This window comes from Mastomys coucha, unplaced genomic scaffold (genome assembly GCF_008632895.1).
Source record: "Mastomys coucha isolate ucsf_1 unplaced genomic scaffold, UCSF_Mcou_1 pScaffold22, whole genome shotgun sequence".
Lineage (NCBI taxonomy): Eukaryota > Metazoa > Chordata > Mammalia > Rodentia > Muridae > Mastomys > Mastomys coucha.
In genome coordinates this window covers 206,903,815-206,920,461 of record NW_022196905.1, presented here as the reverse complement: position 1 = coordinate 206,920,461, position 16,647 = coordinate 206,903,815, and the positions used below count along the sequence as shown (strand labels likewise).

General features: G+C 40.5%; 1 protein-coding gene across 4 annotated transcripts in view; it reads left to right on the top strand.

Annotated features, from left to right (window-relative positions):
• The window catches only part of Psd3 (pleckstrin and Sec7 domain containing 3), a 534,828-nt gene that overhangs the window by 298,725 nt on the left and 219,456 nt on the right, over window positions 1-16,647 (top strand). Inside the window, exon 1 of one of the 4 annotated variants that reach the window (XM_031339988.1) lies at window positions 10,110-10,234. The exons of the other annotated variants lie outside the window; for them this stretch is intronic. Within the exon in view, the coding sequence (XP_031195848.1) occupies window positions 10,125-10,234 (110 nt within the window). The 5' untranslated portion in view covers window positions 10,110-10,124. Of the gene's footprint in view, window positions 1-10,109; window positions 10,235-16,647 lie in introns of those variants that run through there. 4 annotated transcript variants of the gene reach the window in all.

The window sequence follows — 16,647 nt, the reverse complement described above, 5'->3', positions numbered from 1 at the left end:
CTGTGAAGGTTCTGTGTCCCAGTGTAGGGGAATGCCAGGGCCAATAAATGGGAGAGGGTGGGGTGGCAATCATGGGGAGCGGGAAGGCAACAGGGTTTTTTTTTTGTTTTTGTTTTTGTTTGTTTTTTTGGAGGGGAAACTGGGAAAGGAGAAATTTACATGTAAATAAAGAAAATATCTAATAAAAAAAAATTAACAGGGAAAGAACCGCCAAGAGTTCATATAAAGCACAGCCAAAGATTGTCAGCCTGCACATCATACGCAGCAGTGAATTCTGTGGGTCTCAGTTGTCTTAAGGATAAGTTTAGTGGCTATTCTTGAGTCTCCTTAGATGGTGAGTAATGTGAATTTCTCAGCTCAATATTACAAAAGTAACTTATTTTTCCAGTAAAGAGGAAACAAATTTTAGTAGCAAAGTGCTGAATATATTGTGAAATATAGAGTGAACATAATTAGGCTACTTCTAAAGTTACCTGACATGAGAGAGGACAGGCATGATTAATTTGATTTCTGGTCTCAGGAGTTGCAGGGACGAGCCCAGGTACATGTCTCTTAACTGCAGTGTTGGCTGCCTCGGAGTGGGAATCAGCCATGTTCTAAGTCAGCAGATTCTGCCTGTACCATTTAGGTCTTCCCGTCGATACCTCAGGACTGCATAACTCTAGAGAGAGACTAAAGGATCCATCTGCAGGAGGTAGATTGTAGGCCAAGGGCAGCCTTCCCAGATTGTGTTATCAGAGTCCATCCATGGTTGGCTGGTGTAGAAGTAATTTCTGTCTTACATTGAATTCAGTTTTAGGAAAATATCTGAAGTCTGATATAATTATATATAAACTTGGTTACAATCTAAATTGATATAGTCATATCAGCATATTATATTTTTGGTTCTCTGATGCCTTCCCCTAAAAGTGTTCTGCTCTGGCTATTTATATTAGCTCTTGGTGTTTGGATGGCAGGCATTCTACACTGCACCTTCGTAACTCTGCCTTTCTTTTCTGTATTCAGAATTGTTCAGGATACCATAAGTTTCTTTTCTTTGATAAAACTGAGCAACAGCTGATAAACAGGACTGTGGGTTGCTCAAATTTTATGTTTTTTGCCCATACAAGGCTACAGTGGCTCTGAAGATCCCAAAGATTGTCTCCAGACTCAGCATTAGCCACATGTCTGTCTTCTGTAAGGTGTAAATGGACATAGGAAGATCTTGTGCTAGGTTTTGGGAAACTTGGACCTGGCTGTGCCAGTATTTAATTTCTTAAATTCTTAACCCCCCTCTCTCTGAAGCATTCATATACTCATCTGGATGATTAAATAATTCATAGTCTATTCTAGCTACAAAATTCCATTAGTTGACTCCATGAAATCATAATATTCTGGCTCTTTATATTAACTCTTGGTGACTAGTTGAGACTAATCTATGGAGCAAATTTAAAACTTCAGGAGGCCATCGATTTGAAGCAATGGAATATACTATGAAGGTAGCAATAGTGATCATAGATGGCTGGATCTCTAGGATGGAGGGAGAAGCATTGTCCTTTCTTTGGCAGGGATGTTTGGGTTGTCTATTATACTGGTTGCTTTTTTATTCTTTTTCTATGGAAGAAGTATGTACTGGTTACCTTTTTCAGATTTTGTTCACTTGAGCCTTGACATGCTCATTTTGAAGCCCTAATGATAAGGAAAATACAGTGGCCAAGGAGAGTGCAGACTTTTTTTTTTTCCTTTTCTCTGAAATGACTGACCATTGGCTCTGGCTTCTTCAGCCTTATTCAGAGGGTCCTTGTTCTCTTGGAGGCAGAGATATGAAGCCACATGATGTTCATAGCCTTTTATCTCTTGCATCCTGGTCATGCTGTAATACTCCCATGATCCCTAGCTATGCAGGGTGTAGATACTGTAGATCGCACATTTAGGAAAACCATTTTCTCTCTTTATAACTGAAAACACACCATGGGATTAGCACACAGAAGCAGTGGATTTTCTTGTACTTGACATTAGTCCTAGAGGTTAGGGCACGTCACCCACTTCTCGGATAAATGAGATAGTGAAGCTCGGCCCCCAGCTAGTATATTCCAGAGCCAGACATGAGCTTATGATTTCTTTCTTCCCTAGTAATGTCATCAGAGAGGAGAGGTAGTGAAGGAAAAGAGCTAGGATTAGTTGGGCTTTTCTGTTGCCTGTGCCTTGGACTACTTGCTGCCCACCTACCTGCCCTTGGGGGCGTTGGAGGTGATGTGGGACAGAGGGAGCAAGCTCATCTGGGTACTGCTGCAAGCTCCTTTAGTACCCTCCACCCATGCCCTGTTGGTCCCAAGAAAGCATCTCTTCTAAACATCAGTTCCTGATTGGCTGGCATTGTTGGCACCAACAAACCTAACTGAGGCAGTCTTCAATTAGGTCCTCCTACAGGAGATGCTTTTGCAGCCGCATGGCCCCATGTAGGGGCAGCTCTGCTGTCCCTGCTGCACCTTTCTATGTCTCCTGTGTAGCTCATAACCTTGGCGAAGTGGAGGCCATCTTTTAGGTTTTTGAGAGCCCTAAGTTCAGGTTTCTACAAAATGCTTTAACATTGATTGTTCCTTTTTGGTCAGTACACTAATTTTGGCATTTATTTATCAAGTTGTCAGCAGTTTGGAGCTTTCTGCTTGGAGTAGAGTTGCCCATAAACAGTTGTCATTCCCAGCCCAACTTCCCTGCCTAGGCAGTATTGCTTTTGCACTATTTGTACTTTTATGTGGAAAATGGTTCTTTCTTGGGAGACTCATCCCCTTTGTGTGTGTGTGTGTATGCTTTTTGTCCCTTTTTTGTGTGATTTTTTTTAATTCAACAGAAGCCTCAAGTACACTCACTGTTATAGGGCCTGTATTAACATGACTGCAGGCCTTCAGGGTCAAGACCCGCTTGAACTTGAGAGAGAATCAACACTTCTCCACAGAATTGTTTGCTTTTTGCCTTCTTGATAATGGCAGAACTAGTTAAAACGCTCCCATTGTTTACTGAGTGTATTTCCTGGATCTGAAGTGATTTGGCATCCCTCTACCTCCCCCCACCAACCTCTTTTACTATTTTACAGGGAAATTTTGGAGTTGACTACTTGTCTTGTTGCTTCTGTATCTAGCCCTGTCAGTATTTTCCTTTAGGCTCATGCCAGCGATTTTTGGTGAGTTTCAGCAGCAGTAGTGAAGGTTATTATAAGTGTACTTGGTTATCTGCTCTAATAGTCAACAGGACATCAGAAACCTAACGTTTCATATGTGCTAGGATGTACTCTTAAACTGAGCTATGACCTAACAGGATTTACCTTACATATGTTTATTCTCTTCAAAACGACAGTTCCTGGATATGTTCCTGTCAGATTTTTATATTATGTGGGTAGTTGAGTCACTTGAGTTTCTTAGTTCTTAGTCATGAAACTCAGGAATCTTTCCTTGTGGGCAACCTAGGGGAGGAGGAAGTCAAGTCGCACCAACATGTTTCTAGGGACCCCCTCAGTTTAGAAACCTTTTGCTGTACCTCTGGGTGTGACAACTGAGAAGGATGTTGCTCCCATGCCCATGTCAACAAGTCTGGAAAGACAACAGGGCAGTGGCAGGCACCGCTGTAAAGCCCGAGAATGCCCTCCGCTCGGGTGGACGAGTGCAGGCTTCATTACTGATGCTGCTGTGTTCACTGGTGGTGTCACTGTTGCCACTCTTTTAGGATGTAGTATCTCTGAAAACCCTGTTGCAGTCTTTTAAGAGTAACAGTCTCAATCAGAATGGTACTGAGAAAGCAGACACTTGAAATGTTGTAGTGTACAGTCATCATATTTTTGGGTCATGATCTTTTTCCTTTAGAATATACTTACCCTTAGAGCTTTATACAAATAAGATTTTAGAAAATTTTGGCCAGATTTTGAACTCATGGAAGTACATTCCAAGATTTGAGTGCAAAGCTATTTCCCACATTACTGAATGAACTGGTCATTGTAACCAGCTTTGTATGGAACAGTTGTTTTGGATCCCAATGCTGTCCACAAATTATTTTCTTTATACCCCTAGTCAATGCTCTGTGCACTAGCTTATCCTAGAATTTGACTATAGACTTCTTCCTGATTAAAGTCTTCTAAGGAAAGATCCCGATGCTTGTGATTAGTTTTTCTTTTAAGTTATTACTTTATGTACTTCAGATCTTCCTGATTCTTATTTTCCCAGTGAAAGTAGTCCAGCCTATTTAAGGAAGAGTAGAGGTATGGTTATATGGCAACAAACTCAGTATTTTCATTTTCTACTTCATCACAATATAAACACATCACTGGTTCAACAACAGGGTTTAAAAAATGCCTTCAGCTTTAATTCAGAATTTCAGGTTTCTTTTTCTACTTTTTTTTCTTTTTTTGTGATTTATTTTCTCTGACCCATCAGCACAATAAAAACATGTCCCTGATTCATTTTCTACTTAACAATGTTTTCAGTGGAAGTGATTTAATCTCAGTGGGGTTTCAGCACAAGGTTACAAAAATAAGGCCTACATATATGTCATATAGGAGGAGGATAAGTGGTCAGAATAAATATATTTTACATTGCTTACATGTAAAGATTTAAAGAGAAGAGTGTTAGACATTCCCCTCCCAAAGGAATCATTGAGCAGTTTCTACTACTACAGAAGTTTAAGCTTAAATAGATATACATGTGCCACTTCAAATCATTAGTTGCTATTGCAGAAGTGAGAATTGTGAAGAGTTGAACTAACAGATGATTTTACTTTGCTTAGAATTCTCAAAGGACAAGGGTAACTTCTTCCTTTTCTTTCTGTGTATCATTCTATTAGAAGATACTGTTTTCCCTGTGATAAAATAAATCATTTAAATAGTTATGGATAATTTTATATGAGTTAAAGGGTATTAATTAAGGTTTTGACCACTATATGAATCTCATAAAGCAAATAACTCCACACATTTCTTAAAGGACCAAACTCTATGCAAGGAGCAAAATCTTATATAATAGGGTTTAGGTCTTGGGTTTTCTTTTCTTTCTTTTTTTTTTTTTTCTTTTTTTAATTTTTTTAAAAAATGTTCCTTCCATCATAGCCCAACATGACTATTTCTTTAAAATATTGCCTTGAGTAAGAGTCCCTCTGGTTCTCTGTAAATCAGTTGTAGCCATAACTCCTCCCTGGAGCTGTTACGAGAGTGAGTGTAGATAGTGTTTACAAGTGCTTCACACAGTACCTGGAGTGCGTATGTGCACAGTTGGGGTGAGCACCAACCATCACCGTGTATTCTCATTGGCTGCCACACTCTTCATCTTACCTCTCAGAACCACAGGGCTCAGATTAGTGACAAGGGACAAAGCAGCATGCCCACTTATATTTGCTTGTTTCTCTTTTATGTTTTATGCCTTTTGGGTGTTTGATCAGGGGTGCCAAGTGAGGACTGACAGTGTATCTTATAAGTATTGTGAGAAGAGGGGAAACAATACAGGATAGAGTGTCCAAGGATAGATTTTCTTAACACCTTTTTTGTTACCGCGTTACATGGAAGTGGGTGTAGGGGATGAAATGGCTCGCGGTTTTAGGCTTGCCGTTGTGATTCTTTGTGCTGAGTTAGGTCTCTACAGAGCAGTGGATTTCCCTCCTGAGCTTCTGGAAACCCTCCTGATGACTTCATTAATAGTTATAGCAGAGGCACACTCTTGAGATCTAGAGGCATGGTCTTGAGTACATCACGATATACAGAGATGGAAACTGAGTATCTCCTTGTGAAAGTGAGAATAGTTGGAAATTCTTTTAAGTCTGTGCACAAAAGTTCACTGGAAGAAAGCATCCGCAGCTTAACATTTCACGAGACATTTATAGTTAGTGAACTCATGCTTTGATCACTAGTTTACAGTATTTGTCTTAAAGGTACATTTTCACTATGTTGTCCACACTGGCAGTAGACTCAAGGGTTAATGTATTCTTTCTGGTCTCCATAATAGCTGGGATTATGGCTTGAGCCACCACACCTGGCTCCTCCTTCCCTAATACCTATCTCTATGGTATCCCAAAGAGCTCTTGGTCAAATATTGGAAAATAGAATTACTTTTTTTTGAGCTAGAATCTTGATGCATAGGTCAGGCTAGCCTTCATTGAGGATTCTATTTCTTGCCTCAGTCTCCTCACTTCTGGGATCGTAGGTATGTTTGACCAAGCCTCGGGAAAACTGTATAGTTTGAAAAAACATTAAGTTTATTTGAGGGGGTAAGGCTGTGTACATAATCTATGGAAGTCAGAGGACATCATGTGGGAGTCAGTTCTCTCTTTCCACTATGTAAGATCCAGAATGCTCTGCAAGAGGGCTACTTTTTATTCTTCTTCCCACTTAAGCCTCTGATGATAGCATATTTATGCCGAACTACTGTCTCTGTTTCCTAGTAGTCTCCATACCAAAGAAGGGTTATAAAGGGGCATATAAACTTTGGACATGTGCACTCCTGGGTCCCGAGGATTCGGAGAGTGATGCTGCAAAACAGGCTTACCAATACCTGGTATTGGTGAGCTGGTGTGTGCCACAGAGCATTCCCTTAAATCTTTCTGTTCAGCAGTAGTCTTTCCTTCCTGGTATTTTGGTCCTCTTGAATTATTTGTGAACATGCAGGGTGGTGAAGTCTTACAGGATTTTTGCCTTGGAAGAGCGAAGGGGCCTTTCCTCTGCCCCGCTGCTGTGCCTGGTGGACACACTTCTCAGGCAGCTCCCCCCGACCCCTTACATTTTTATTAGCCTGGAGTATTCTTTTTAGAAACAGAGGTTTCAATTAACCAAAGAAAAGGGATTGGGGACTTTTGTTAGCTCATGCATCTAATTCATTTATCATCCTCATACACTCAGGCAGCCAGGGTTTTCTCTCCAAGGTCTCCCTCCTTGATAGAGGAGACATTTTCTACCTCTCTTTCTGAATCATCCTGAGACACCTCATTGTGATTAGCAAGGAAGGAAGGTCTGTCAAAAGCCTCTGAATTATTTTATCCTATTAGGAGTCACCCTAGCACAACTGGGTGATAGTAGCTGTGTGTAATTCAGAAGAGTCCCAGAAAGGCTCCCCTCCACACTTGCAGCTTTCCTCTTACTCACAATGCCTGTTCTTCCTGTCTGTCTACCTTGCCTCAGAGCATCTGAACCCCTTCCCTCACCACATATCTCTGAGCTGGGGGATTTAAAGTTATTCATGGGTCTTTGTGTGCGTGTGTGCATATGCGTGTGCGTGTGTGTGTTTAAATAACAGACAGCCTTTAAAGTAAGGAAGAACTCCCAGTCCTGCCATATGGTTAGAAGCTTTGCCCGACGCTCGAATAGTGGTCTTGCTGAGCTCTACCCTTGTGGACTCATCCCTTTTCTCAAGGTGCTGCTCTTTGTCCTCATCACAGGTACATGACTACCTTCTGTTCATGGTCATGCTGTACTGAGCATGCATGAACATAGTATACATATTAACAAGCTGTCTCAAGTACACCAGTCTGCTTTCTCAGACATGAACTAGCGTGGGTCCCTACCTCACTGTCTTAAGCACGAGGTGTTTCTGTTGGCCATGGGTTTGCTAGGCTATTCTGATTGTAAACTCTATTTTTAATCCAACAGAAATCATGTTTTGTTGTTTTTTCTTTGCTTTATATTCTTAAGTTCTTTTTTGAATATTTTAAGATATCACATAATATATTAATCAACTTAGTTGATAATAGATTATAATAGAATTTTAGAGATAGATGGGATAGTCATCTCCTCTTGTGAACTCCCCAACTCCAATACAACAAACACACATATACACTCACGTGCACATGCACACATACACAAACACACACACACACACACACACACACACACACACAGAAACAGAGCAGAATTTTATGTATGAAGTTCTGAGTCAAAGGAAATAAGGACAGTTGCCTAAAATAGCCCAATTACTGAGGAAATTGGACCAGCATTTAACTTCGTGTGTGTCCTTCTATGGTAGGTCATCACTGTGCAGTTTTCCATTTGACCACTCACTTTTGTTGTTGTTTTTCATTTTTAAAATATAGTTAACTTACTTTATTTACATCCTGACCTCAGTTTCTCTTCCCTTTTCTCCCAGTCTTTTCCTCCTACCTCTCCTTTCCCCTATCCACTCCTACCCCTTTTCTCTTCAGAAAAGGGGAGGCCTCCCATGGACGTCAGCCCTGGCATATCACCCTTTATGAATTTACTACAAGGTACTGGCACTGTAGACCCTGAGGTGTACCCCAACATCCATGAGTTCAGAATACCTGGGAACACATCCCAGCTCAGTCACACTTACTACTAGGATGTGTCTCACTTTCCTGTTTGTCAAATGGACATGTAGTTCTTGTGAAGATTAAATGCCCTAAATGGAATGATGAAGGTACTCAATACCCCTCATCCATCATTTTTGTCTGAGTGCTTTGAATGGCAATAGAGAGAAAGGAAATAGTCTATTATAAGTCCTATTGAAGGTTTATGACAGCCTAGGTGAGCAATTAGAGCTCACTTAAGGTTATAAAGTCTCTCTGTCTCTCTTTCTCTCCCCTTCCGTTCCTTTCTCTCTCCCTCCCTCCACTCTATCCCTGCTCGTGCGCGCGCGCGCGCACACACACACACACACACACACACACACACACACACACATTATACATACATGCATACCTGCACACTTCTCTTATCTCTGGGCACACTTTGTGTTCATCACAACTTAGCTACTTCCCTTCCACCCCTACTACTGAGAGTGACTGAAAACATTAGGCACTAACAGTAATGCAGCAGAGCATCCTTGTGAGGGTGGAGGTTCTTAGTAAGCTCTTCAGGCTTATTTTCTTGGTTATCACATTCCTTTGAATCCCAGCCCAGTAATTTTGTTCACGACTAAAGGACAAAGGGATTAGTAATAGGACCCTAAAGACTTATGGAATAACTACTTTCTGCTAGGCACGAGCCAGTGTTCTGCTCCTCCATGTAATAATGAAAATCACTATGTGGAATTCAACTGGTGGGAGGAGTGAAGAGTCTTTATGAAGCGATGGCACTGCATTGTCTGCTTCTGTGAATGATGTGGCAGAGATAACCACAAAGCATTGCTAAGTAACTGCCATGTCTGTCAGTCCACTGCTAGAGGCTGTGTGGGAAGCGAGGAAGGTCCAGTTGCAGTCAGGTCTGTGTCATCGTTGTGTCATGGGAGAACCACTGCCAAGCTTGGATCTCACTTGTGTGATGAGTAAGGTACTTGAGACTCAACATGTTTGTACTTGAGTTCAGTGTTGAGATGATTTACAGCGGCTAATGGCAGAAGTAAGGGCTGTGTGCCGGAAGTGCTGGACCTGTGGAATCAACTGAGGACACTCTTGCCTTTGCCTGGGTGAGCGAACCTGGTTTCTGCTTACATTTATACAAGTGTGCCTTCTGAAGCAGGCTTCCTTTGTGGCTTCCTGGAGCCTGTCGTTCACTCCCCCTTTCTTAGCTGTAGCTGACTACTCCTTTAAAAGGCCAGAGAGGACTTGTGACAGGAAAAGCCAGGGAGAACCAATAGGAGGTCCTTTGGTGTGGAAGAAGCCAGAGAGGGAAATTTACTTTTGATAGTGAAAAGAAAATCTTCTTTTACTGGTGGTAATGGTTTTCTTGTTTCATGCCTAAGAAAATGTTAGAAGGAAAGAAACATTTAATTAGGTGTGTGCTTAGAAGAGAAAGTGTATTTTTGGCTGAAGGATATTTTTCCCTGTTTCAGCTGTGATGAATTAAGAATAGCAGTAACTGGCGAACAGAACACTTGAAACGGCCTGCATTCTCTCAAGTTCTTTGCCTGTTTGGGGAGAGCCGAAATAATGTTGTGAGATGTATTTTTTCCATACAGAGGCCAAGCCCTGCTGATTTTTGTAGTTAGTTGAGCTCTTTAGTTTGTTTATAGTGGGTATAGAGACTCAGATTGCTGAACAACAGAAAAAAAGAAAAAAAAAAAAAGGAAAGAAGAACAAGATTTAGTTGCAAGACTTTTTCAAAATACAGTTAACTGTAGTTTATATTTTATGAAGTAGTGTCATTTTTTAAAGTGAACTTTGGCTTTGATATACTTAAACATACATCTTGAACTTTGTGCTTTTTAAAGAAAGGACAGGATAGAATTATGTGGTTTTCAGTTACAGAAAGAATCTTGGGGAGCCAAAGAATCAAGGAGGAGGAGAATCAGACCTTTGAAGGCAGTCCCAAGAGTGCTAAGGCAGTGCTGCTCTTCAGGTGAATTTTCATTCTTAATGCTTCTTGGCCATGCCACAAAACCTTAGCTTTCCACAAATCTAAAAGTAACTTCTAGTATTATTCAAAGGAGATTGTTTTAGACATTAGGGGCCCTGCTTGAAGGTGTAAAGGGACTACTTCTACTATGAGTTGTCCAGAGTATTAGATGATTTTACTATATTATTAGCAAGTTAAGTCATATGATTAATTTTATAAATTAGATAGCTTGAGACCATTCTATGATTATGCGTTTTTACTAGAGAAATCAAGAGGACGGTCTGCACCTGGCAGGTATTTAAAACAGTCCTCTTTCCATTCCGTTCCTAGAGTGACTCTGCTCTCCTACTCAGTAACAATCACCCTGATGTACAATGTGTTACTCAAAGATTAAACCAGTGCAAAGGCGTCTTTGTTTTTAATCAAAGTAGAAAATTACTATGAAACCTTGAGAAAGGACCGTCTGTCATTTCATTTACTTTGTGTATTTATGCTTAGTTTGTGTTCGTTCCAGTTTACATTGCGGGAAATATTAAAAAATAAACGTGACAATTTTTCAGGGGGCCAGACCACGCTTCTGCGATCCTGCCAACCTGCCAGCTCTCTGGCCACACAGGACCACAGGACCACAAGGCTCCTGCTGCCGGGCCATCTCTCTGGCAGGACTCCCTCTCCCCAGTTCCTCTTGCTACCATGCACCCCACAGTCAGCCATCATATCACAATACCCAGTACCCAGTACCCTGGTAGAATCATGACTCTTAAAGCTTAAATAACCAGATTATTCTATCAATAATATCACAGTTTACAAGATGCCAATACAGTAATTTCAGAGCCAATTGATAATGATGAAAGCTTTATGCCAATTATTCTAACCTCACGAAATCATCATGTCGGCCTCCATTCTCTCTCCCTCTCCTCTGAGAGGCCCTCTGTCCCTGCAACTCTTAGCTCCACCTCCCTTTTCCCTGTCCAATCACAGGCCTCCTCTGCACTAATGTAATTTGGACAGGGAAAATCCTGTAACAAGTTTATCTATGAGCACTGAACATTAGAACAGAGAAGAGAGGACCTTAGGACCTACTCTGATCTTCACTGAACATGCTCACATTCTTCGGCTCTGTATATGCACATGAATACTTATTTTACCTGGATGACATTTTAAATGACATTTATGCAGAAACATTTGAATAGCTTGTTAACGTATGATGTCATGTGTCAAAAAAACTTGCTTACCACAAAGTAGTAAAGTCACAGTGAAAGGTAGCATCTTGGCCAGTAAGTGATGATCACTCGGTCACGGCTGGCTCCAGACCATTTGAAATTTGATATATGCATTCATTCCTCCTTGTTGGTCTGATAAAACATGCTACCTAACTATATATGTAGGTATGTGTATACATATGCATATATATGCCTTTACGTATGTGTGTTTATATTTAAATGTATATATATATATATAAAACACTTGAAAGGAATTTGATTTATAGAAGTGAAAGAATTTTGTTTATTGAAGACAATTTTCAAAGCACACTTCAAAACAAATTTGTTTAGAGTGAAGACAGCTTGACAAACATGAAGAAAATACATCGTAAAGCCTTAAAAAAAATAGCATTGCTACTGTTTATTAATCTCAGACTTTGTCAGTGGATGTGTCTAAGTGTACCTCTGTGTACAGTTAGGTAAAATCTTCAGAAGGTAATTAATACTTGTCTGGTATTCTGCGATATAAATATATTTAAAGTGCTTTTGTAAGTATAGGGCAGACACCTTGTGGTATGTGAGTTAATTATAGAGAGTATATGAAAGAGAGTTTTTGATTTTAGTAGTTACATATTCTAGTGTGTGTTGTAACTACAACTCCATCAAACATTACTTCATGGTTACCATTCCTTTGACATACTTTACACATTGGAAATGTCTAGTCTAGTGGGTCTCAACCTGGGGGTCATGACTCCTTTGGGGATTGGATATCAGATCTCCTGTATATCACACACACACACACATACACACACATACACACACACGTTATTCTAACCTATGTTAATGTATACATATATATTTATTCCAGTTCATAGCAGTAGCAAAATTAGTTATAAAGTAGCATCAAGGCTGGGCGTTGGTGGCGCACACCTTTAATCCCAGCACTTGGAAGGCAGAGGCAGGCAGATTTCTGAGTTCGAGGCCAGCCTGGTCTACAAAGTGAGCTCCAGGACAGCCAGGGCTATACAGAGAAACCCTGTCTTGGGAAAAAAAAAAAAAAAAAGAAAAAAGTAGCCTTAAAATAATTTTATGGTCAGGAGTCACTACAATTTGAGGCACTGTATTAAAGGGCTGTGAGCATCAAAAGTGACTTAATGGAAGAAAGTTTGTTTTAGTTCATGTTTCCAGAGGGCCCCTCAGGGTTAGGAAATCCGAGAGCTACTGTTCTAGCTTCTCATTTATTAGATAACTTTCATCTTGCCTACAGTACTCAGCTACATAAATCTGATCAGTTTCATTTTCACATATCTGAAAATAGCTCATAATATAATCAGGGATAATCCCCATCCCGGATCATACAGCTATCAAAGACATCATGGTTTACCATGCATTATTTTATCCTCTGTTCACTCTTTCCTTAATTTCTTTGTTCAGTCTCTAAGAGCAAACTCTAGAGTCCTTGCGATGATTTAGAAGTGTCTATATCATCACTTGGCTTCTCTTGTCGCTCTTGTCTTCTATGACATCATCATCTGGCTTCTCTTGTCGCTCCTGTCTTGTATGACATCATCACTTAGCTTCTCTTGTCGCTCCTGTCTTCTATGACATCATCACTTGGCTTCTCTTGTCGCTCCTGTCTTCTATGACATCATCATTTGGCTTCTCTTGTCGCTCCTGTCTTCTATGACTGCATCTTCTCCCGCTGTTGCTCATTTTGCTCTTAACCACACTGAGCACACTTGGAATGCCTCTATCATGTTTGTGGCCCTAGGTCCACCCCACCCCCTTGGATGTGCCTCCTTATATACCCTATGGCCTGTTTCCCTAAGTCTTATTTTAAAGATTTCTTTCTCTCCTCCAAACCCTCACACTCCCCTCCCTAGCTTTTTTAAAAAATTCTTACCTGTTGAACTTAACCTGCTTATCATGCCATGTGCTTTATTTTTCATCAGTTATCTTCTGAAATGTAAGCACCTTGAGGGTGAACATTTTGGACTCTTTTGTATATCCACCACTAGTACATATTAGATACTCAGTCAATATTCATTTGATATGTAGGCTAAAGAAAACCAGGAGCTGATTTAATATTCTTAGAAAGTTAATGGGCTACAGGGTTAAGTATTTTTATATATTGTATTTATGATTTTCTTTAAATTTTTCTACAGTGTGTGTGTGTGTGTGTGTGTGTGTGTGTGTGTGTGTTTGAGTACCAGGCTCATGTGATGAGAAAAGAAGGGAAATGCATGCTCTGTCTTTCCACCATGTGGTTCCCAGGACTCAGAGACAGGTCTGAGCTCGGTGGGAAGCACCTTCAGTTCTGAGCCGCCTTGCTTGCCTTGAAGTGCCTGTAAGTGTTATAGCTTGTTCTTAGAGGAGGCACATTTTTAAGTATGAAGCTGGAACATGTTTGCATTTCTGCCCATAGTGCATGAATGTCTGTATTCCTTCTACTTCATAGTGTGTTCTCCGTCTGATCCTTGCCAGTTCTGTAGAGGGAAAAGCTATCTGACTGCTTTAATTTACATTTCTTTGATACTGATGATTTTTCTATATGTCTAATTCTTTCCTGTTTATCATTTTTATTACTTGTGTACATTTGGTTAGGTCTGGGCTAGAGTTGCAGTGGGCTGTAAAGTACTTGTACTGGTTTCAGTCTTTGAATTTTGTGAGTCCCAGGTTTAAGTCCTTGGATAGATTGGGAAAGACACCTTCCAAACTGAAATGGAAGGTGCGCTGTGTTCTGTTCCTCCTCCTCTCTCTTCCATTTGACTTCATTGTACCTGGCACTGGTGTGCCTTGCTAGTTAGCTCTGTTCTACTTCATGGGATTTGTTAGTACAGATACTGTCATATCTCAAGCACCGTGGCTATCTGTGTCCCAGATGTGAGAACAGTGTACTTGTTGTGTTCAGCAGATACTGGCTTCTCTTCCAGACAGCTCAAGGCATTAAAGGGACCGGATGCGAAAGCAGCTTCTTTAGCCAAGACACAGACATTAGAATATGCAGGACAGTTTCTTAAACATTTATTTTGTTTATTTTTTTATCTGAAAGTTTTTTTGTGTGGACTTTTCTCAATTTACCATTTTAATTTTTCTTGGCGGTATTGCTCATATAATTTATATTTCTGTGAGTATAAAGGTCAGAAACATCACTGTGAGGAAATTTAAACATTCATTTCTATTTTCTTTCTTTATAGTTATCTTTTAAAACATTTCTATTTGCTTGTTTTCTGTATATCCATGTGTATATATCTGAGCACATGTGATTCAGCACACATGTGATACAGCACACATGGGATGCTCAGGTACCTTGTATATCCATGTGTATATATATATGGAGCACATGTGATACAGCACACATGTGATACAGCACACATGGGATGCTCAGGTACCTTGTATATCCATGTGTATATATCTGAGCACATGTGATACAGCACACATGTGATACAGCACACATGTGATACAGCACACATGTGATACAGCACACATTTGATGTTCAGGTACCTTGTATATCCATGTGTATATATCTGAGCCCTTGTGATTCAGCACACTTGTGATACAGCACACATGGGATGCTCAAGTACCTTGTATATCCATGTGTATATATATATGAGCACATGTGATACAGCACACATGTGATACAGCACACATGTGATATAGCACACATGTGATGCTCAGGTACCTTGTATATCCATGTGTATATATCTGAGCACATGTGATTCAGCATGCTTGTGATACAGCACACATGGGATGCTCAAGTACATTGTATATATGTGCGTGTGTATGTGTATATGTATATATACATATATATATATATGTACATATATATATGAGCATATGTGATACAGGACACATGTGATACAGCACACATGTGATGCTCAGGTACCTTGTATATCCATGTGTATATATATATGAGCATATGTGATACAGGACACATGTGATACAGCACACATGTGATGCTCAGGTACCTTGTATATCCATGTGTATATCTGAGCACATGTGATACAGCACACATGTGATATAGCACGCATGTGATGCTCAGGTACCTTGTATATCTGTGTGTATATATCTGAACACATGTGATAAAAGCACACATGTGATACAGCACGCATGTGATGCTCAGGTACCTTGTATATCCATGTGTATATATCTGAGCACATGCGATACAGCACACATGTGATGCTCCGGTACCTTGTATATCTACGTGTATATACATATATATACATATATATGTATATATATATGAGCACATGCGATACAGCACACATGTGATGCTCCGGTACCTTGTATATCTACGTGTATATACATATATATACATATATATGTATATATATATGAGCACATGTGATACAGCATGCATGTGATACAGCACACATGTGATGCTCAGGTACCTTGGGGGAGTTGTTTCTGTTCTTCCATCATTTGGGTCCCAGAGATAAAACTCAGATTCTTGGGCGGGCTGGCAGACACCTTCCAAGACATCTTGCTGGCCCTCTAGGCTTATTTCTTATCTTTCCTTTGAATTTTATTAAACAATATAAGGAAAGAGGGCAGAATCAAATATTTATTCTAGGCACATAATGTTTACATTTATTAAGGCTCTTCACAGTAATGGATATCAATAGTATAATTAAGCACACCTCTCTATCTTTTTCCTCCCACCCTGTGTGTGTGTGCACACGCATGTGCGCGCGCGCGCGCGCGCGCGTGTGTGTGTGTGTGTGTGTGTGTGTGTGTGTGTGTGTGTGTGTGTGTGTTTGGACACACAAACACAGAAAACCCCACAAAGGCAAACTGGAGACTGAAGAGCCAGGGGAATAGCCTAGTTGAAGAAAGTGGAAGCTTCACATGGAAAGACCAGGGATGCATCCCCATCTAGCTGAGGCCTGGAAAGCCCGGGACAGCTGCTGGTGAGAGCCAAAGTTCCACCATGGGAGAACCTAGAGTCTGCTTATGCAAAGTGACAGCAGTAGCAGTGAGAGTCAAGCAGAAACAAAAACCCACACCTTCTTTTCAGGGAGTCGCATATGTACTTGGAGCCATGCCTGGGTTTTGCGTTCATCCAAGTTCCCAATCTGTAACCTGTGCTGTTCATATCTAGGGAAGGGTTTGTTTCTTTCTTTCACTTTATGACCCACATTCCAGTCTGGAAACAACCCAGGACACAGAAATGTGCTTCACTAATTTTCTAGGCATCCTCCAATTGATTTAAGC